The 22,841-nt window shown below is 36.1% G+C and overlaps 3 protein-coding genes across 3 annotated transcripts; 2 read left to right on the forward strand and 1 right to left on the reverse strand.

The window, feature by feature from the left end:
• The first annotated feature begins 911 nt into the window (after nucleotides 1–911).
• Nucleotides 912–8,749, forward strand: LOC147559851 (zinc ion binding/nucleic acid binding/hydrolase). The gene is made up of 16 exons (XM_086661811.1): nucleotides 912–1,168; nucleotides 1,284–1,473; nucleotides 1,581–2,116; nucleotides 2,199–2,303; nucleotides 2,669–2,924; nucleotides 3,062–3,124; nucleotides 3,353–3,427; nucleotides 3,567–3,685; nucleotides 4,731–4,801; nucleotides 4,900–4,987; nucleotides 5,113–5,253; nucleotides 5,329–5,555; nucleotides 5,849–6,122; nucleotides 6,223–6,459; nucleotides 6,941–7,572; nucleotides 8,417–8,749. The coding sequence occupies exons 1-15, from the start codon at nucleotides 1,073–1,075 to the stop codon at nucleotides 7,385–7,387; spliced, it is 2,925 nt and encodes a 974-aa protein (XP_086517937.1). The 5' UTR covers nucleotides 912–1,072; the 3' UTR covers nucleotides 7,388–7,572; nucleotides 8,417–8,749.
• Nucleotides 8,750–9,332: 583 nt separating this feature from the next.
• Nucleotides 9,333–11,194, forward strand: EMB1692 (Ubiquitin carboxyl-terminal hydrolase family protein). The gene has a single exon (XM_086661813.1). The coding sequence runs from the start codon at nucleotides 9,374–9,376 to the stop codon at nucleotides 10,844–10,846; it is 1,473 nt and encodes a 490-aa protein (XP_086517939.1). The 5' UTR covers nucleotides 9,333–9,373; the 3' UTR covers nucleotides 10,847–11,194.
• A 281-nt stretch (nucleotides 11,195–11,475) lies between these two features.
• LOC147559853 (WRKY transcription factor SUSIBA2-like) lies at nucleotides 11,476–20,119 on the reverse strand. Its single transcript, XM_086661812.1, has 5 exons — nucleotides 19,222–20,119; nucleotides 17,323–17,505; nucleotides 15,806–16,677; nucleotides 12,628–12,786; nucleotides 11,476–12,416 (listed from the first exon to the last, which is right to left on the reverse strand). The coding sequence occupies exons 1-5, from the start codon at nucleotides 19,666–19,668 to the stop codon at nucleotides 11,714–11,716; spliced, it is 2,364 nt and encodes a 787-aa protein (XP_086517938.1). The 5' UTR covers nucleotides 19,669–20,119; the 3' UTR covers nucleotides 11,476–11,713.
• Nucleotides 20,120–22,841: the final 2,722 nt, after the last annotated feature.

Here is a 22,841-nt window from a genome sequence, read left to right on the forward strand (position 1 = left end):
GCCATGTGGCTTTCAAGAGATCCATGTTGACCTTTAGTCAACTAATTCCGACTCAACTTTGACTCGCTCTATCTTTCTTGTCCGGACTCCGATTTAACTTCCGCTTTTTCCGATAAATTCGTATTGGACTCTACTTTCACATGAGCACTAATATTGACCAGAATACCCTTGTCATTAAAATGACCAAAATGCCCCTCAAGTATGTCTTTATCACGATGTTTTCGCATTGAAATCTGTAAATGAGATCTGAGAAAGAAAATCAAACAAATCATCAGAGTAACCACTCGAACTGTAATAACTAACCCGAGTTAAGAGATTCAGATGGGACATTTTCATGTCTCATCAGAAACCGAATTAGGAATCTACAGGAATTTCATGGAATCGATTTCTGAAACATCACTCGCCCATTTTACTATGCATTGAATCGATTTGGGTTGGGATCATGATAGGATTACTAACCGGAAAACCCGTTGGTGGTCTTTGGTCATTAGGAAAACCCTTAAAAAGTTACAAAAAGAAACTGAAGAACCAAAACACTATTAAAAGGAAAACCCTCAACTTATTAATGTCTGCTCATCCCTAAAAGTGATCAGTTCCTTTCCAAATTGAAGATTTTTGTGCTTATGTTTGGAGAGAGAGAGAGTGTGTGAGAGATTGAGGGTAAAGAGAGACAGAGAAAAGGAGAAAGAGAGAGGTGAGGGAGGGATCTAGGGTTTCTTGCTTTTAGGAATGTTTTAGCATGGGAGAAAATAGAAATTAGGTTTTTTGTTTTTTTAAAGGTACAAATGTCATTATTTTAATTCAGACTCATTGGTTCAGATTTAAAAACAAACACCAAAATTATAAAATAATTCAGCAAATTCAGATTCAGCAAATTCAGATTCAGACATATAAAAAAAACAAACAGCACCTAAGAGATATAAATAAGGGACCTGATATTAATTGTGTCAAAAGGTTGAGGACTTCTAACGCCAAATTTCTCTGTTTGGCGGGATGATATAAATCACAGTCTTATTCATAAGCCCTTCGAGTGCCGAAACCAATTAGGGCTTCTTCTTCACCAACATAATCCATGCTTACCGGAAGAGAAAGCTTGATTAGATTGATCGGAAAGCGTCGGAGGATCCTCCCCAACCGTGAATCACTCCTCCTCCGCACACATCCTCAGGCAATCTCTCTCTCTCTCTCTCTCTCTCTCTCTCTCTCTCTCTCTCTCTCTCTCTCTCTCTTCATCTCTTTCCGGTTCGGCACTCCAAGTTGATTTCAATCTGTTTATTTTTCAGAATGCTTCAGTTAATCCCAGAAATGAATCTGAAGAGGAAGTATCAAACATTGCAACAAATATTTCTGAATCCAGCAAATCTGGAAAATGTAGTTATGATGATGATAACATTGAAAAAACAGATTTTGTCACTTGCCCTGTTTGTGGAAACACCGTTCAAGGGTCGAATAACGTTCTTAACTCTCATTTAGGTATAATTTTTAATCTTAAACTAGTCTTTTCGATTTGAATAAATTATGGTTCCAATCAATTGTTTGTGGGTATAGAGATGTTTATGGTTCCAGTCAATGGTTTGCAGATATGTGTTTAAAAAGAGGAACAAAACGGAAATTAAAACAACAAACTCTTCTTCAGTTTAGTTTTAGCTCAAGATCAAAACCCAAATCTCAGGCTGATGAATCAGATAGTTTAGGAACCAATCCTGCAGCAATACTAAAGGATGAGGTTCTTGTGCAGAATAATGCGCCGAAACCTGGCCGGATTGATGATAATTATACGGGTGAAAATGAGTCGTCTTTGAATTCATTATGTGATATAGAAACTTGTGAGGAGGTGAAGGTGAATAGTTCTAGTGAAAACAATTCATATGAAGATGATAACGTGTACAATGAAAATGTTATCAAGGAAAAGGATGTGGATGCACCTTCTTCATCCGTTCCTATTGCGATGTTGCCACAGCTTGATGTAGATAAATCTGCAGATGATGAGTCTGTGGCAGTTTTCAACACTGTTATTGTTGGCCGTCGATTTGGGGATGAAGTTGAATTGAAGATAGGGGATGGCGTCTCTTTTTTGAGAGACCAGGATAATGAGAAGGATCCAAATGCTGTTAAGGTTAAAAAAAGATCATTATTTTTAATTTTTTTTACTTCAGTTTTCTATCATGGCTTGGAATCACATTAATTTTATGAATCAGGTTCTTTCTATGGACTCTGGTTGCCAGAAAGTGATTGGTTTTATACCTCGGAAATTGGCTAGGTATCTATCTCCTCTAATTGCAAAGGGCTCCTTGAGTTTTGAGGTATCACAAGTTTTTAACTGAAATGGCTGTGGCCTGTGGCTGTCCTTGAAAAACTTGATATTTTCCTTCCTTGATAAGAAAAAATAAATTTTGAATCGTGTATTATGTGAATTTTAACCTTATCAAATTTGAGTGCTTATAGTATCATGCAGATTTACGATATCTCAGATTCTTAACCCATGATAGTCACATTTATCAGTTGAAGTTTATGTTTCGTATTTGTATATTCGACGTACTAGCTTAAGATTTGCATACATTGTTGGACATACTTCAATTGAATTGTCTTTTGACATCATCAATCTATGAGATTAGAAGTTTTATGTGACCAAGTTATTGGGTTGTTTGCTTTCCGAAATGTTTTGCAGGGAAGTGTATTATCTCTTCCAGAAAATTCTCTTGATATGGTTCCCATTCAGATTGTATGCCAAGTAATTACCAGAACAGGTGAATCTAATGATCACCATGATAACTCTTTATGGGAAAATGTTCGTTATATGGTTGAATATGCAAAATCTTTCCTGCCTAGCAAGACAATGTATCAGCAAAATTTTCTCGTGATGATCCAAGAAGTCATGAAGAGAAACCATCACCTTTTCATAGATACTGAAAAGAATTTTATAGGTAAGTGATGTTTTTTATGTACATTTTATTGTACTTGTGGTCTATGTTCTTTCGATAGCATAGCTTTCTTTTCGTTTCATTCTTTATATTTATTATTTTATCATGCCACCAAGTTATTTTTTTCTTCTGTTTCACAGAGTCATTCAATTCACTCTCAGATGATAGTCAGAATCTTTTTGTTCGACTATATACTCGAAAAGGTTTCTCTCTCTTTATATCATTTTCTAAAATTGTCTTCTCACCAATTGATTGCTGCATAATCATGGTGTAAGAATTCAATAATCTGGTATTAATATAATCATAAGAGGATGCAATCAGGATATCCTTTTAAGTTTTAATCAAGTTATCTGAATTAAGTTAGGATGCATGAGTTTTCGAGGTTTGGCAATTCATGGGACTAATTGAACTTTACTGGAATGATATTGTAGGGCCATGGTTTCGGATGTCTAATATTTCTTATCCTGAAATATCAAATTTTCAAGAGGCTATTGGAGGACTTTGTGGTATTAATCTATATAAGTTTGTCATCTTTCACATGCAAGTGCAACACAAGAATCTTTAGAAGCAAATTTGCATGTTTGTTGAAAAAAAGAAAGTTTCATGTTCTGAAGTCTGAACGTTTAAGTTTTATCCTTATTACAGCGACAGGTTATTTCTGTTCGCTAGAGTCTACAAAGGAACCAAGTAAGTGTATAAATGAGGTGTTAGATGTGCTGACTGTTTCTGAACTACGAGAGATTTTGAGTTTGTCACATTCTAAGGTTTGTGTACGCCTTTTTATATCTTTAATCATCTTTTTGTAATAGAACTTAAATTTTTTGTTTTTCAATATGGAATAAATCTCAGTACCATCATTTATATTTTGCATCGTTTTACTTCCTTGGCATGCTGAGTAGGGAGGACAACATTTGGTTTGTCCAACTGTCGCAAATTTCGAATCATTTTGCCCATTGTTTTCTTGAAGTTGTAGTGTGTTGCATGGACCATTTATTGTTGTTTAGAGAATCGCCAAAACAGTACTTTTTTCTCTTTCCAGTAAGTTATATGCCTACTATTTGGAGCGTGATGGATGGGTAACATCTCAAGTCTGGATGTTGCCATAGTTTAGGCTCCTATATTAAGTTGTTGGCTTCTGATGACTGCAAAGTATGAGCTTTCTTTGCGGACAGATACGGGTCAAACATTTTTTAACCTTCTTGACCAGTATTGATAGGTTAGCATAATCATTTGGGCCGGTGATGTGATAGAATAACACCTTCCTTGAAAAAGGTTAACATCGTTTCGTTCACACAGCTCTCATTGGACTGTTTATGGACTCAGAAGTTTATGAGCTGAGCTTTCTTGGTTCACTGTTTGGTTCTCAAAGAGTTTGGGCGGTTTTCATCTTTCTACTTCAGAATCTTGACATTTGAATGCAAAGTCCAAGTTAAATGAAAAGAACTATACTTTATTTGATTCCCAGTTATGAATCTTATGGTGTTATTTTACCAGTGAGTATCACTTGATTCTGAATGAATTTAGGTGGCCACGCGGGAGATAGAGTTAACTATCCCAATTCCAGAGTTCACCTTCATGGTCTTTCTCAGTTGGAATCTCTAAACTCAAATTGTGGGTCGACATTAGTTGCTTAACACTTGTGGTCCTCTAATTGTAGCAGGGTCGTCCTTGTGAAACATGCTAAAAACTACATAATTTTGGGACTCATACGTGGCCTTGTGGATAATCCTGCTCTGTTCTTTTATATTACTTTCGCTTGATCTTCTAAAGTAAACCTTTTTTTTTTTTATGTTTCAATGACTACTTCAGAAAGGCATTCACTCAACCAGGAAGCAGGAATTGGTTTCATTATTATCATCTTCATTTAAAATCGGGAAATGGTATAAAGCTGGTCTAGCATTCATATTTTGTTATCACTGTGTTCGATGCCTTGGACATTAGTTGTCTAACATTATGGCTTCTTACTACCACTATGCAGTCCATCTCTCCTAAGCATGATTTTAGATAGGACAGGAACCTGCGTTTGTATTTCTTCAACTGCCGAGTTTCTTCTCTGGCGAATCCAGGTGTTGATTGGTGGTTCACTGGTTCCTTTACCAACTTTCAATACCTGCATTAATTTTTGCAATTCCTGAGTTTGTATTTTTATGTCCATCTTTGGTAAGTTTCCTTGCCTGTTTTGTTCACGCAGAGGCTTTTCTTCCTCAATGGTGAGCAGGATTTTACTGCCTTTCTAATGGTTGATTTGGGCAGAGTAAAGTATCCAGCTTATAACTGCATAGTTTCCAACCAAATTTTCCCAGATAGAACTGAACTACTTGCATATGAAGAGGTGATGATATGCTTCTGCTTGGATAGTTAACTATTGTGCCATTATTTTTACTAATTGTACAGTTATCTGTCTCAGGCCATTGAAGTAGCACAAATTATCGACGAATCCCTTGATCAAAACGACACTGACACAATGATGAGATGTGTGAACATATCTGACAGTCGCCTATTTAGTTGTTCGGATGAAGTATCTATGTCTTCCGCTCCAGATCTTAAGATGTCATTTCTTTCTACTTTCTCTGCTTTGTGGGTGTACTCGAAGGTGGTCACATTAGGAGTTTCATTTCTTGAGCGTGAGCGTAGGTATGGAAGTTTTTCAGTTACATATAATTCAACCTTTTGGTGTGTCATTCTTAAGCAAATAAGTAGATGATAGGAAGTGGTATAGCTTCACCGGTGCATATTTATTTCTTATTACGTTTTCAAGAAAAGGATTATTTCATCCAAACCAGTGGCCTACCTAGGTTGTCAAACTTGGACCAGTTTGTCGGAAGTATGTGCAGTTGTTTGACTGGAACAGGACATATGTACTACTGGTTAGAACTACCAAATATATTATTGTCAGATCCTCCAACCGAACTCTGAATCATTTTCAGGTACGAAGATGCAATAAGGTTACTGAAGCGGTTACTAGACGTAATAACATGCGGTAGAAGAAGAGGATATTGGACCGCACGACTATCAGTTGATTTGGAGCACATTGGTCGCCTCAATGAGAGCCTCTTAGTTGCAGAAGAAGGATTACTTGATCCATGGGTTCGGTCTGGTTCAAAAATGGCATTACAGAGGCGAATATTGCGCCTGGGGAAACCACCAAGACGCTGGAAAATTCCTAGTTTTGCTGATTCCATCAAGCGAACAATTAAGGAGGTAGTTTCATTTTTTCCTCTTCCAAGATTTGGAAGTTCCAAGATTTGGAAGTTCCAAGAAGAAATTGGACAAATGTAGTTTTATTTCTTTTACGAACTAGGTGCATATTCTGGGAAGACCTTTAAGCTGCGACATAGGAATGAAGAGCAGGTTTTACGGCGAAGATGGAGAGCAGTGTGGTGTGGAGCAGCTTGCTCTGCAATATTATGCTGCAGAAGAAGGTGGTAATTGGCAGGGTGTACATACTGAGAGTGGCATTTGGATGACCATTTTCGGGCTTCTTATGTGGGAAGCAATATTTGCAGACGTTCCAGATGTCTTCCGTAATAGATTTCAGGTAAGGAGGAGCGCTTAACACATTTTGCCTGCTATCATTTACTAAAGACCGGCGCTTCATTGACTGATTGACCCTCTAGTTGACCATCAACTTGGTTATCGACTTCTCACATAGATCCACGTCTAAAATGCCGAAAACTATTATTGGATGACCCGAAGGTTCAAGTGGAGGGTCAATTCTAGCTTCTGTGTTCACTAAATGCTCTAACGCACATTGAAGTCCTTGAATATATCATCTCTGTGGAGTGCTAGAATCATCACTTCAAGTTTTACCTAGAGTCGTAGTTAACACAATGACGGCAGCATCATACCTTTGGTTTTAATTCTTTGATACTTCAAAGAAACAGTTGATACTCTCTCATCATGAAGATTCTACAATCAGCTTTAGAGTCAAACTCTTAGTAGGACTAATGGTTATGATCGGAATTGTAGACTGAATCACATGAGCGCGAGTCTTAACATATAGTCGATTCTTGTTGCAGACATCCCCCTTGGACCTCGAGACTGATAACTTCTACATAGCAAGGAAGGATCTGATCGAATCTTGTCTACATAACATTTCCGAAGGCATGGCTGAGGAGATCCTCATCACAGCATGGGAATTACATTTAGGAACAGCATGTCGAGGTGTTAATTGGGACAGACATTCATTATCCGATTTACGAGCTGCTGTAACATGTGTAGGCGGGCCGTGTTTATCCTCACTATGCCGTCTCCTAACACAAGATTACAGGAGTTGGTCAAGTGGGATGCCAGATTTGTTGCTTTGGCGTTTCTGTGGAGAATACAGAGGTGAGGCTAAACTTGTTGAAGTTAAGGGTCCCCGTGATCGTCTGTCTGAACAACAGAGAGCATGGTTGCTTCTTCTAATGGACTGTGGATTCAATACTGAAGTCTGTAAAGTAAGCCCTTCACCTAAATCTTCCTGAAGCTGAAAGGAGGTTGGGTTTTTCTGGTATTTTCACCCACTAAAACATGGGCAAACAACAATCACCCACAGACCTCAGGCATTGGCGACAGCCACATGGAGTCCATTTGGCATTGAGGTTTCCAGACTTCGAACCCTCTAAACACCAGCGTAGGTTCTATTCTAGTGGGTAAAAGGAACGTTGTAGTCAGGGGCGGAGCCAGGATTTTGTTCTAGGCATGGCTAACTTAAAGAAAATCCGCGTATTAATTTGTATATAGAAGTGTATCAAAGCTTATAAAAGATAAATACATTTTTATTTAATCACAATTGCTTCATACGTTTATTCATTATATGATAATTTTTTCGTTTGTACTAATAGACATGTCTAGGATATCAAAAGTGGAAAAAAATATTACATTTGTAGTAAACCAAAAAAAAAAGTAGGACATAAACTCTTTTGTCTAACCATATTAAATGAAACAAGATATAATAAACGTTCTAAGCTAGTTGTCCATAAAGAAGAAATATTCAGACAAACAGGACTCTCACTTTCTCGACAATCACTGAGAGACAATAGAAAAGTGAAAAAAGACTAAGAGCCGGGAGAGAGAAACATGAAAAGAGGGAAATGGAGAAAGACGGAGAGGAAGAGAAAGATGAAATATATGAGGGAGCAAGATGAAGTGAAAGATAAAAATAACAAAACAATTAAAATACAACAAAGAAACACAAAAGCTAAATGGGGTCAAAAAAGAAGTCTTGACAAAATTGAGTATCAAAATGGCAGTTAGTCACCAATTAAGACTAAAATTATGACTTCCTTGTAAATTGGGGGCCAAAAAGTTATTTCCCTCAAATGGCCATTTCTAAAAAGAGAAAAAATCATTGCTCTCTGTGAGTTTCGAACAACGGCCCTAATGTGCGTGATACCAAGCCTTCACCATCCGGGCTATCCTCCTTGAGTGATGGTATCTAGGTGGGAAAAGCTTAAGACTGACCCAGGCTATAGCCTGGGTTAGTCTTCATACAGCTCCGCCCCTGGTTGTAGTGAAAAGCCATTACCTTATCTTGGCGATGCAGAAAAGAGTTGAGAGTGCACGAGGATTGTTTAAAAATTATGTTGTATAACTATCAGTGTTTTGGAAAGTAATATTCGAGGCGAGGTAAATTATTCTCCATTACCTGAACGAACAAAGAAATAGTTAATTCGAGCTCGTTGAGAAGGATTGATGGTTTGAAGATGTACCCATATGCCACTTAGCTTTTTTATTTTAGACCAAAAAATGGTTGATATGGGTCTCTCATTGTTTCAGGAATGTATTCAAGATGTACCCGATGTACTCATAGAAAAACAGATTTACATAAAAATCTCATTTAGCTCTCATGCAATTGTTTGTCTTTGTAGTTGTGTAATTTCCATGTTTTTTTTTTTTTTTTTGCCTCGTCTTTGTTTAGATTATTTGGCTCTAATTCACCATAAGGCTTCGTATGTCCAAAGCTTTGGAAAAATTTGATTAATTATGGGAAAGTAATTGAATCTTTCATGAGTAATTTATACTAGAATGGAGATGGCAGATTTCATGAGAAGTAATTTTAGATTTCTCTCTAGATTTTACTTTCTTTCTCTAGATTTTCTCGAACGTTTTGAATTTGGGAGATGAAAAATAGATGTGTTAAAGAGTTTTGTGAACGGGATAAGAGGGTGTTAGATGATAAGGTGATGGTGGTGCAGATGATAAGATGATGGTGGGTGGAAACTGTTGTTCTCGAAGATGATTAGGGTATTTTAGTCACTAAATTCCATCCTAACAAAACACATGACGGAAAACACTAACTGAAGGGGTAAAACTAAATTACCGTACATTAAGGAGGGTAAACTCAAGTACCAATTACTCCAAGGGGTAAAATGAAAATACCCTTTGATTGACAAATAAGAAAGTATTCCAAAACTACCCCTTATCTAAAATATATCCTCCAAATTCTCTCTGTGACAAAGCAAAAACTAATGGCTTCTCTTCATCACCTAACTTTCCCCCCAAAACCCACATACAACTCTTCTTTCCAACTCCTTTCTCTCTCATCTCCATCCCTTAAACCCTCCATTATCACTCCCAAAATCAAACCGAAAAACCCTAAAAGAATTTCCATATCAATCACATGTTCTTCTCCTTCAACTAAAATTATAAAAAACCCATCTTTAGATAGACAAATAGTGAATCAAAACAAAATCAGATTTGTTCAAAAACTCAAAACCCTAATTCTATCAAAACCTAAACATTACATCCCAATTCAAATTCTCTCAAAATGTCGTTCTTATCTTTCTCTTCCAAAACCTCGTTCTCTTCTCTCAATGATTCATCGTTACCCAACAATTTTTCAAACATTTACAATCCCATCTTCATCTACTCATCAAGATCATCTCTGTGTTCGTTTAACACCTAAAGCACAAACCCTAGCTTCTCAAGAATTAGCCCTAAAATCTTCAATTTCAACTGCTTTAGCTATTAAACTACAAAAACTTCTCATGTTATCAACTCATCATCGTCTTCTTTTATCAAAACTTGTTCATATCGGACCTGATCTTGGGCTTCCACCGAATTTTCGATCTCGTCTTTGTAACAATCACCCTGATCGATTTAAAACTGTTGATACTTCTTATGGGCGAGCATTAGAACTTGTTAATTGGGATCCTAATCTTGCTGTACCTCTCCCACCCATGATTCCTAAAACCCTAAATTTGATTGTTGATAGACCATTGAAATTCAAGCAATTAAGATTGAGAAAAGGGTTGAATTTGAAGAGAAAGCATAGAGATTTTTTGATAAAATTTGGGGAATTTCAAGAAATTTCACCTTATAATGAAGTGGTGGGAGGAGGAGAATTAGGGTTTAAGGGTGGATCAATTGAAGCAGAGAAGAGGAGTTGTTCATTAGTGAGAGAGATTTTGGGGATGACAGTTGAGAAGAGGACATTGGTTGATCATTTAACTCATTTTAGGAAGGAATTTGGGTTATCAAATAAGGTTAGAGGGATGCTTGTTAGGCATCCAGAGATGTTTTATGTGAGTATGAAAGGGTTAAGAGATTCTGTGTTTTTGGTAGAAGGGTATGATGATGAAGGTAGGTTATTGGAAAAGGATGAATTATTAGGGTTTAGAGAGAGATTGATAGAGTTAGTGAGAGAAGGGAAGATGTTGAGGAGAGAGAGAAGGAGAAAGGCTTGCAGTCCTCATTATCTTAATGATGATGATGATGTTGATGGTAGTAATGATGATGATGATAGTAATGATGATGATGAATATGGTATTGGTGAGGAAGATGGTTTTGAGAATTTGTTTGAGGAAGATGAATGGAAGGAATTTAGTGTTAAAGATGATGAAAATGATGAACTAGGGTTTGGTGATGGTAATGGTAATGAGAATTTTTGGTCTGTAGAAGCTGCATCTAGTAAGGATGGGAATGGAGTTGAAACTTGGTAATGTTGTCTATTACTCTCATCGAAGTTAGTAAACTAAACATGGTATCAGACCTAAACCCACGCTACTAGCTTCTGGTCATATCTTATTTTCAGAGCAAGTAGTTGTTAACATGGTGACCGAATCAAGAAATATTCTACGGTTTAGGTGAGATCAAACCAACTATTTGTTTGACTACAACATATTGTCAGTGTAAGTGAATTTTTTTGATGTGTTTGTAAAGTTCATTTTGATGGTAATTTACATATACTTTAGAGACAATGTAGTGAGGTTTAAGATGAGTGTGGTTGTATATTTCTATTGATGATTTAATGTCCTAATAGAAAGTTTGAGATTTCTCTTCTCTTCCCATTTTGTTGACTCTCTTTTATAGACCTCCACATTGACAATCTCAAATCAACAAGGTTATTCTCCTACTAGAGAACAAGTTTGGTGAACTGCAAATTGGGTTCATCTCTTAGAGTTACTAGAAGATAATGAATCAACATTTTTTATGGTTTAACCTATTGGTTTCATAAAATTAGGATCAAATTCCCAAAATAAGCATGCTTGGAAGATTATTTTCATTGAGGATTAACGAACTATTTGTCATCGTTTAGAGCTTAGGAGTGTCAAATATTGCCGAAATAAAATTGCAACCAAACAATAGAAACTAGCTTATTTTCACAAAATTCATTCAACAAGGTCAACACATTAAGAAACAGCCTACTGAGAGAGCTAACTAGTAGCAGAGAAATGCTTTCTTCTTCAGTTATCTGTTTTTTCTTTTCCTTTCTCATAAATAATCAATCACAACCGAAAAGAAGACAATAATGTCAGAATCTGAAACTCTGAGCTTTGAAGGAAAAAAAATTGAGCAATTATTTACAATTAAAAACCACCTCCCATGAACCTTGAACACATTGTCGACGGCGATGAATCCCCAAGATGGTTGGTGGATTCAAATCCACTATCATCCTTCTGCTCTTGTTTAGGACCAAAGTATTCTTCCTTGGGCTGTTGAATACCAAGAAAAGGTTGAACTGGGATAACTGTTTTTCCATGATTATTGAAATTAAAGCTATTGAATTCTAAGTTTGGCGATAAAGGGAAATTCATTGGGGGTAAGGGAATTGGGAAATCTGGAATCGACTGAGGAATTGAAGGTGGTTGATGAACTTCATTGATGTTGGGATTCAACCCAAAAGATCCACAAGGAATTACAGTCTGAAATGGTTGAAACTTCATATCATAACATGAGGAAGGCGTAAACTTCATATCGGTAGCAAAACTTCCAAGGTTACCAGGTCTGAAGAATTCGTTTGTGAGATTGGGTTTACTGTCAAAGTGAGGTACTAGATCATGAAGTTGAGGTTCAGGTTTTGGAATAGTGATTCTTGGCAAACTTACGGAATTTTGATTATTTGAATTTCCATTTCCGTTGCTTGAGTTTCCATGGCTACTGTTTCTAGCTGCAGGTACTTCATGGTTGTGTTTACCTTCATAGGTTGTGATCACAAATTGTCTGTCCTTAGAAGCTCTTTCGACATGCTTTCTAACATTACATCCAGCAGCTGTGCATTTGTAGTAGCTCCTGAAAATCACACGATGAGGTAAAAACCCTTAGATTCTAGTCTACTTAAAAATCATACTAGTCGAATGAGAAATAGAAAAGATGATATCCATATATGATAAATTTGTGTCTACTGAAAATCACAACCCGTTTGAGAAGCGGCTACTGAGCTAAACATCTAAAAGAAAGAAAATAAAAAATTTAAAATACAGAACGAAAAAGAAAATGCTACCTTGGGTTTGGATTCCCTTTGACCACTTTTTGCCCATATTTGCGCCAACGATAACCATCTTCAAGTACGTCAACTTCAGTCGGTGTCTGGACAACAACTTTAGGTTCACGTCCGGATCTTGACGCAATATTAGTTTCAACCACAGAACTCTCTCTCTTCCTGCAGTAGTATGTTTATATAAATAACTAAATACCAAATAATGTTTCCCACAATGTAACTAACAATTAAGATAATTCGTTGAACGCAGGGGAGGGTTCCTTTTATAGATAACTCTGTCGGAAAGATAACTAAAACTTGCTACTGAGAATACTAAATATCCTTGGGACTCTTTTTACCCCACAATAAAACAAGTTTCGGCACTTCAGTTTTAAAGTAACTTCCATTTAACGACCATGGGCCTTCATCACGGGCAAGGCATAAGATAGGTCGACTACATAATCATCCACAATCTACATCATGCAAATCTTTTCTTTTTAACAAGTGAAAAAATGATTACATATATATATATAATTACAAGAAAGAGATCTATCGGTGGATCCAAACGCAGAAATCAAATTAAAGTAATGCAAAAATCGTGTCCCAAATAATAATGAACTCCATCTACAAGACTAATTGTGTCCATTTCTTCCTCTCAGACCAAAAATAAAATTGTGAAAGAATATCCACCATAATGTTGCCATACTCAATCTTTACCCTTTTGTAAAATTGTCTTATTTCTTGATTTCCCAACTCCCAAATAATAACCTGAGAATTAAGATTTCGAAGTTTTTAACATCTTTTGCGATTGATGACATATCCATAGGACTAATAAGCAAATTAAAACCATAGCCAAGTTGTCATTGATTTAGACATCGCTAGACCCACTAGCCTAGTTTTAGATGATGCAAGGTTTTTCCTTGGCACGGGCCTGCCCTACACTACCCCAGACTTCTCCACTTACCAATCTAGCGACAAATCCTCACAAAAGGCTAGCTAATAAGCAAGTCAAGGTGTTCTGTAACAATATAGGTCTGGAAAATCTTCCTAGGCAATGTGAGATAAATGCCTTACAGAGAAAACTTCTGTTTACGTCAACCACCACCACTTACGAGAAAGCTTAGGCTTTGATACCATTTGATGTAATACTGGCTTCGATACTATTCTCATTGTCATTGATTTACGCATCACCCAGGCCACTAGTCTCCTCACACAAGGTTTTTCCTTGGCATGGGTCCCGCTTTATACCGGCCTAAGCTTTGATACCATTTGTTGTGACACCAGGCTTACTACTAGCCATATTGTCCTTAGCTTAGGCATTTCCCAAGCCCACTGTTGTAGTTCCACATGGTACAAGGTTTTTCCTGACATGGGTCTCCTTTAGACCACCCCATCTTCTCCACCTGACCAATTTAGGCGCCACACCTACCCAAAAAGTCAAGCCAATATGTAAAAAAAGGTTCTGTATTATTACCCAAGAGTAGCAAGTTTTCCCAAGAAATACGGAAACTAGTGTTTTGCACATGAAACTTCCGGTTTACATCATTAGTCTCTTTATTAGCTTTACACATTAATGCATCTATTAATCCACAAACCCATCTTCTTAAATTATCAACAGCGAGAACCTTATTTTTACACACCATCCATATAAAAAGCAATCACCTTCAAATGCACTTCCATCTTCTGAATCATTTAACTGACAAAGATGTTGTACGTCCTATATCTAGTCATTAAAGTTTCTTCTAATTACTAACTCCTAATTCATCTCCCCTACAGAACTAGTAGAACAATAAACATATTTTTTCTCGGTAGACAAGCAGGAAAAATTCAGGATTATCTCCCCCTGGAGGCCATTTAAAACACCAAGTGTCCTTCCAAAATCTAATCTCCTACCATTTCCTACTCAAAAGATACGAAGCCTTCAAACTTTCGAAGATGATTGTAAATACTTCTCCAGCCCGTTTTGAATATAACCCACTTACTCCTGTGTTTATCCGTGACAGTTTTGGAGAACTTATATCCTTAATAACCAACCCACCCAACTTCATTAGTTTGAAAAAATATCTGAAGCCACCAATGAGATTTTTGATCTTTCTGTTTATATTTTCTATGAGCAATGCATTCCTTTAATTTATCATGCCATAAAAAGCTCCTCATCTCAATTTCAATCACGCTCACCACTAATGTTGACATCAGAAACAGAGAATATGTAGGAAGTACTTCATCTTTCCATGAAGATCCTAAAAATTTTCAATGCATAAGCACAGCCTAAAGGAAGTCTGAAGTAAGGAGAAAATTACCATACACTCAAACTCAGGCGCTACGCAAATCCAAGACACTCTATGACAAGCCTTTTTCCAAATTTACCTTCACCATCAATCCCGGCTAATCCTTCTCTTTGTGAACCAATAATCTCATCATGCAAAAGTTTTCTCAATTAGGACCTTCTAATTATTCTCTAGTTTAATTATTTCACTTAAATTACAAATTATGTGTCTGTCTCACTTGGGGTTTCTAGTACCAAAATCAGGACTTCTATGTTGAATAGGATTACAATGTCTTTAGATTAGAATTTATATTTGTTTTAAGTTTAAGAAACCGAATGAGAGAGAGTTTGCTCTGCAATTATTATACTATATAAGGAGGATCGATCCCCATAGAAAGACAAATACAGTTGATCATTTTATTTGTGAGAATAGTCCCACAAGGAAGAAGGGGGATCCAGCAAGTAAGAGTATAATGTTTAGGTCATCTGCACTCATTGCCAATTGGTTGAGTCGGATCACCACAAACTTAACATGGTATTAGAGCTAGGCCAAGACGTGATAGGTTTAAAAGCCACACGTGCTCCATGTCACCCGGAAAGAAAAAAAACACGTGTTAGGCTCAAAGAACGCGACACGTGATGGGGTGTGTGAAAATAATCTCACGTGGGAGAAGGGTTATCTAGTAACCAATAATATAATTTCTAGGTCCCCTCCACTCATTGCCAATTGGTTTTGAGTTTGATGACCACAAACTTATTATTGATAAATAACCGACTTTAATAGAGATTATTATGTGAAGAAATCCAATTCTAATTAAGGGCTCAAAGCTTCTGCCTACAGTCTATGTTATATTCCTTACAGATGTAATAAATCTAAAGGAGAGAAGCGAAAATAGTCAATATATGAAAAAGATATGGAGAAGAAAAAAAAGTTACCTTCTTTTGGACTCTGATTCGCCATCATCAGCATCGTCACCAAGTGATATGCTTCCCTGTGTGGCCCTATCTTCATCATCATCATGACTAGCAAGTGTAGATGAAAGCTCTGGAGTATCGGCAGATTCAAGAATACCCAAGTGTTTCTCTTGGGCAGTAGATAATTGATCAGAAAGTTCAGTGACAAGAGATGTAGATGATGTTCTTTCCGGGCCATTGGTCTTCCAATCTGGGCCAACGTTGTTATCCTTGGATCCATGCAGCCTACTTCTCCAAGCAGGTTCTCCCTCAACTTTTACTGTAACCTCACTAGTGTCTGACATCTCATTAACTAAATATGCAGACCCAAGTGATGATCGACGATTAGGTTGAGGCTGTGCGTGATCATGATCTCCCTCATAGATAATTTCAGTTATGTGACCATCAAGGGAGCATTCAACCTTTTTTTTCACATTGCAGTCTGGATAAGTACATTTATAATAACTCCGTGGGAATTCACTTCCCTTTACTTGTTTTTGCCCATACTTCCTCCAATTATATCCATCTTCTTGTGGCCTACCCATCCCTGAGGCAGGATATGCCCCTTTCTGGTTCCCTTTAGAAAGATGTTTCGACCCCATATCCTCCCTGAGCACCTGCTCGCCTGGCTGCGTAGCTCGATCAGTAGTAATACCTGATTGTGATGTTCGTAAAGGAAGGCACTTCGAGTTCCCAGTCATATTATTAGATACTTCAATATTATAAAGAGAACTGGTGGCACAGTTCTTTGGTTCAGTTTGTTTTCGAAATCCATCTTGAGAATCATACTCCAGTTGTGGTTGAAGGGGAGAGAAAGATTGATGGTTGACAGTAGCCATCTCGACACCCAGGGCCTAGATGCATAAAAGTTAATTTGACATTCTTCAAAGATAAAATTATGGAAATTGTTTGAAGAAACTAATGTGCAAAGGAAACAGATCATGATTTATTATCTGTCAAGAAGCTAAGACACCCACTTTCCCAGAATGTCGCATCACACATTTGAATTTGTAATTTGTACGTGGTTTAACAAATATAAGGAATTATGTTCCTAACAAAAGACACTGTCAATTAGTTTTCAATGAGTAAAAGATTATGTGCAACATAGACAAAACTTTAGCTATAGCAAAAGTCCAACAAGTTGCAAATCTATCGCTTGACGCCAGGAATTGTAGGAAAATCGATTTATCGCCGCAAAGTTGAAAAAAAGAACTGCAAACTCATTGAGATGGAAACAAGTATTGAGGACTTAAGATATATGAATAACACTAACTTCAACAAGGAGTGATATTCTAATAAAACTTCAGAAAACTGACAGCACCCCAGAGAGGAATAATAAAATTTACAATTCACAATAATCATGATGGAAAGTTGGAAACTATAAGCTTTCACACAAACTCACTATTGTTTCTAGTTTACAAGATGGGAATGCTCAATACAAAATTTGATTGCACAAAACAGGGGTGTACATATATAAATAAAAAAGAACCACCACTTACCTGAGCTTCTGCACCTGAAAAGCCTTGCAGATGAACAGGATTTCCATGAGGTTTGAACATGAACGAAGAGTCAACATCCTCACCCTTGTCCTTTTCTATATTGGTAGTGGCTAAAACAGGAAATGTGCTTCCATGACCCTGGGTGGCCAATGCAAAACTTCCAGTTGTTGGTGATGATTGTCCCTGAGATGAGAATTGTTCATGTCAGAGTTGACTTATTCTACATGATGAGGTTGCTTTTAAGTACATTCTACTTTGAACATCCACTCCAAGTTACCAAGTAGTTGTATAAGTTCACCTCTATGAAAACCCTTATGTGCTAAAAGGCGACATCTACCAGTAAACTGGAGACAGTCTATCAACGTGTACGTATAATTGTTATTAGTTGTGGAAAAACTACACTAAAACATTGAGTTTACAAAAAATTGGGATTGTTGCTCCAACAATAAAAAAGGAAAAGCACGAAAGGGGGGAAAGGGGGGAAAGGTAACCACAGGTGATACATATACAATTTACAGTTCCGAACTCCTTTATCTCCAGAAGGTTAGGGTATTCCACATCATGCTTTCTCTTGTCTCTCCCTTCTATCTTGATGGAACTTGGAAGACTATCAATTAACACATTATAAGATAGTTTATTGGTCTTTCATTATAAATGACACCATAGCCTTCAAATACAAAGTCAAAGTGCCACTACCCTTGTATCACTATAAGGCCTACGTAAACAGTTCACTTTTAAGCACTGAAATTTCGAAGAATCTCATATGATAACCATTTGATGTGAATCCAACTCCAGCTGAACTATGTTGATCTTGCTCATAGCATACAGCTTATCAGAAGCAAATCAGAAACACCAGCACTACCCCATACAATTGCAATAGAAAAAAGGACTACCTCATACATGCAGTTTCCAGACTTGAAGTTAGTAGAATGAAGGAATTAAATTTTGAAATATTTCGGGCGAAATGACCAAAATATTTCCACTTTCATGCCTACCGAAATTTCCACCTAAGCCGAAACTTCATTCCTTCAGTGGAATGCCTTTTGAGCCTGAAAACTAAAGAACGGACAATGCTTTGCGATACCGCGTAGACTTGCTAAAATTTGAGAACAGGTAATGACCACGACTGACCCAGTTGAATACACACATTTTCTTTTTCTTAAGCGCTCTGATGGTGATGGGCCGATAATATGGTCAAAGGTTCAGCTGAAATCCCAATTTTAATGGTTTCTCTTTAGTTTTATTTAGGATAACAACCAAGATACATTTCTATATGATAAAATACCTAATTAAAAGTTCCATTAATAGTTATCAATTAGGTTAGTCTAACAATACAAAAGAGATAGATGTTCTTACTTTCTAGATCATATTTGAATCCATGAATTAACCCTTGGTTGCATTACTTTTCTCCTTGTTATTTAAAACTTTTTATCTTTTACTTTTAATGTCTTCTTAGCTTACTTCATGCTTCTGCATCGACTACATCACGCTCAATATGTTCTCATGCGGGGTTCAGTTTTACAGAACCCACACCATATCGTCGAGTGATTAGATTAGGATCTCTATAATCTTTACGCTTCTGCATCGACTACATCATGCAGTTTTTTCTTATTCTTCTTTCTTCTAATAAAATCAACTTATTCTGAGCTAAAAAACAAACTTACAAACAAAGATAGAAATCAAGTAGTTCAGTCATGTCATATCTGCAATCTTTAAGCCCATCCATCAATCACAAAAAGATATACAAAAAAAAGGATGACAACCAATTTTCATGATCAATACCCAAACACAGGTCACAGCATTTCATTTCCTTCCAAAAGAAATAAGAGAATGACCATAAAAACATCATCTAAAACCAAAAAAGATTGAAACTTTAAATCCTCAAATGATAGAAATTACCTGAGAATTAGAAAGCATAACAGGGGAATCAAGCAATGAGGTTGGACTGAGACCTGGAGGAATAGAAAGGTATGAAGAATTCATAGAGGGAGAAGACAATGGACTAACTGATCTAAAACGAGCCGTATTAATCCTTGATGCATCAAACCCACATCTTGCTGCCCTTCTTTCAGCAATACTCCTACCATTTCTACCTCCATTTTGATTAAAAGAATCCCCCATTAAAGAACCATCTGAAACAACACTTAATAATTCAACATTTCTGTTTAAATTCATCACATTTGTAGTAGTTGTTGTCATCATAGGATCAGTAAAAGTTTCATTGAGAATCTGATCATATGAATTATCAGATTGAACTGTAGGAAGAAAAACACCTCCTCTAGGGTTTGAAATGAAAGCTCTTAATTCATCAAATCCTCCGTTTCCATTTTCTCCCTCTTCAGCCATTTTTTCTATTTTTTTTTATATAATCACAATAATTTTCATATCTCGATTCAAATTTCCTATTCTTAATAGTAATACCTAAAATTTACTAGTACGATTTTATAGAGCCAATGAATTATGAAGAGTCAGTATCGAATTTGTCACCAAAAAAGAAAAACGAAACCTAGTTTTTAATCCATCATTTATGAATTCATTAACACGGCTCTGAAAATTCCAACAAGTTTCCACCATTAGAGAGAGAGAGATCGTTTTCCTTGTTCTTCGAAAATCGAAACCGAAAGAGAGAGAGAGAGAGAGGTTCTCTCAGATAGGTGGTATATGTGTACTAGAGTTTGACCAATTAAATAGACAAAAACACTTGGGGGTTGGTATTTAGAGAGCAAGTACAAGCAATTGATAGAGCTAGATGTTTACATAAGTATAATTTATATTTGACCCTAAGTTTAGGAGGTGTAATTTTAGTTATTAAAGAGGGTGATTAAAGAGGAGTTGGAAGACAAGTTTGAGAAGTATAATTTTAATATTTTGCGATAAGTTTTGAAATTTGTAATCTTCGCCATAAAAAGTGTTTGAAGATAAGTTTAAAATATATAATTTCAATCGTTCCAGATAATTTTTATTTTTTAGAGAATATATCATTATAACCTATTACTGAATAAAAGTTACAAAGTAGTCCAAAACAAAAATAAAACGTTACAAACCCGGACTAGACTTTATAACAAAATTAACAACATAGGATAAAAAAAGCTTTTTTTTGTTGAACGATTAAAAAAAAACCAATCTTGAAAATCAACGAGGCAAAACCGAAGCAGCAAGGACGTGGGCGTCTTGGTTATGTAGTCGGTTATAGAGTTCCAACTTTACTTGGCGTTCGGTCACCCTCCATCTAAGACTGTTGATTTCGTTAATCAATCTCCATGGTACATCAGTATCTACCTTTCGAGATAAATTTGGGAGGTGTAATCTTGATCATTGAAGAGGAGGGTATATCCTAAAAAAAATACCTTAGTCCCTTATTCTATAGATGTAGATGTTATTTTTGTTACCAAATTTTATTAAGTATTTACGAGTAATTTTGTAACTTTCTATCTTCTCTTAATCGAAAAATGTTCTTTCCAGCAGATAACTCATAAAAATTTAGTTAAAGTTCTGTAACTTTTCATTTTCTCACAACAAAAGATTCTCATTCCACCAGAGGTGTTTGTTATCCTCCCGAGCCACAATGAAGAGATATCTGAAAACTTATTGAAAACATAATGCAAGATTTATGCTCTTAGGATGTGCAAAGAATAAATCGAAAACTTCATCTGAATTTTCGTGTCACTAGTGTTTTACCACATTGTTTTGATCATTGCACATCTTGTAAAGGTGTTGAATTGTTTTCTACATTAATTAAAGTCTCCTTTTACCGTTTTTTTACTTTGTTGTACATCGTTATTCTAATTGCGCAATTACTATAGTTGTGTTTGTTTGTGGTTCAAAGTGGTTTGTATTGCCCGAACCCCACTCTTTATCAACTTTTTCAATGAATGACACTTCAATTCTTGAATATCAAATTATTTCATTAGTGGAGTTTTTTTACTATCAAATTCTTTGTAACAATGCAACTTCATTGATGAGAAAGTAGAAAATAATTTTATTTTAGTCCCTATATGATTTACAAGTAACCAAATTTTATTTCGAGCCAAAGTTGAAACTCTTTTGCTCTTTAAAGATCAAATTATGTTCCCCAAATACCAGCAGCCAAACACTTAAAGGACCCTCTCTTTCTCTCTCTAAGAAAACGTTTTTTCTCAATCTCTCTCTAGGATTGTGTAATTATTTCTTTACGGTTAGGGTTCCGACGTGTTGGGTTGTACGGTGGCTTTCATTCCTACGTCGGCGGTAAATTTTGTGGTTATCTCTATTTCAATTCTCACTATTTGGGTGAACAGGGATAATTTGACATTGACCCCCTATTGATGAGCATATTTGGACTACAATCCATTTTATTCGAACAATGTTTATATACCCTTCTTTGGACTGTGAGACTGCCAAACCGAGTTAAATGGGGAGTGTGCTTATGATAGAAGTGATATTTGACTAAACTACCCTCCGTTCTCGTATTCTCCCAAGTCCCAACCATGAAAAATCTACTTTCAAGTGAAGCACAAAGATAGGTCATGCATAGAGATCCCAACCCTAAATTGAGCAATAAAATCTTTTATAAAAAGTGGTGGAGAAACTTTACGTTTTGCGCGACCTTACTATTTGGTATACAAGGGAGATCGCTTTGATCGACCTTCTGTCATGTGAGTTTATCCATTTTAACTCCATCTATCGTCTTGTTTATAGATTGCTTATGTTCCCAGGTTCTATCGTGAAAATGCAATTCTTAGATATTGTCTTCTCTTTTTTTGTTCTTCTTTGTTGTAAATGAATCGAACTCTAACTACAATCTTTTGAAATTTCATAGACAATCTCACACTAGAGAATAGTAAATTTTGGTAGGTAGATTTAGTCATTTAGCATGAGCTTAGGTGGTTGTTTTGAAACAAATTGTACTGAAGGTCGAATAGAACGATTCTGGACAAAATTGGATTTCGCCTATTTTTGTTTCTGTCCAAAGAAGGGCCAGTAAGAGTTGCTTCAAAAACATGGGTGTATAGTCTAAATATTGTCATTAATGTAGCGTTAATGTCAAATTATCTCTTTAAACTATCAAACTAATTCAAATAATGGTAAAACAAAACCATTAATGCATTTAACTAGATAATCCTACAACGAAAGCAAATCGTTGCTACATTTCTTTTGTAAAATAATTTTAACTAAAATAATAGTCCTCAGAAGATAACGATTGTTCAGACATACGTTATAGAACGGCCACATGACAGAACGTCTAATTGAAAAATCTCAAATTACAGTACTAATAGGGGTAATGAGTCAAGAAATTGTTATTTCTATTCCAAACAAAAGTTTTCTGTAGCACAATAAAACCCTAACTTTGACATGCCAAATTAGTTACCATAAATCTAGTATAATGAAGAGCTTAATTAGGACCTTTTTAGTTACACTTTAACTAATTTAATTTCTGGTACAAAATTAATGGCATGATCCTAGTTTAAAAGTGACATGTGAACTATAGGTGCTATAAATGAGTGATAATAGACACGTTTTGATTAATAATTTGCAAAAGA

The sequence above is a fragment of the Eschscholzia californica genome, unplaced genomic scaffold, assembly GCF_041429995.1.
Source record: "Eschscholzia californica isolate CP2 unplaced genomic scaffold, dmEscCali1.0.p SCAF_2, whole genome shotgun sequence".
In the NCBI taxonomy this organism is placed as follows: domain Eukaryota; kingdom Viridiplantae; phylum Streptophyta; class Magnoliopsida; order Ranunculales; family Papaveraceae; genus Eschscholzia; species Eschscholzia californica.

What these genes read in the sequence shown, in the direction of transcription:
- LOC147559851 (XM_086661811.1), top strand. Translation starts at nt 1,073, where the DNA reads ATGCTTACCGGAAGAGAAAGCTTGATTAGATTGATCGGAAAGCGTCGG. An exon ending in TGAGTTTGTCACATTCTAAG is followed by an intron (nt 3,686 to 4,730) that starts GTTTGTGTACGC and finishes TGACTACTTCAG; the next exon opens with AAAGGCATTCACTCAACCAG. An exon ending in TTCTTCTCTGGCGAATCCAG is followed by an intron (nt 4,988 to 5,112) that starts GTGTTGATTGGT and finishes TTGTTCACGCAG; the next exon opens with AGGCTTTTCTTCCTCAATGG.
- EMB1692 (XM_086661813.1), top strand. Translation starts at nt 9,374, where the DNA reads ATGGCTTCTCTTCATCACCTAACTTTCCCCCCAAAACCCACATACAAC.
- LOC147559853 (XM_086661812.1), bottom strand. Translation starts at nt 19,668, where the DNA reads ATGGCTGAAGAGGGAGAAAATGGAAACGGAGGATTTGATGAATTAAGA. An exon ending in GAATCAGAGTCCAAAAGAAG is followed by an intron (nt 12,787 to 15,805) that starts GTAACTTTTTTT and finishes ATACTACTGCAG; the next exon opens with GAAGAGAGAGAGTTCTGTGG. An exon ending in AAAGGGAATCCAAACCCAAG is followed by an intron (nt 12,417 to 12,627) that starts GTAGCATTTTCT and finishes TGTGATTTTCAG; the next exon opens with GAGCTACTACAAATGCACAG.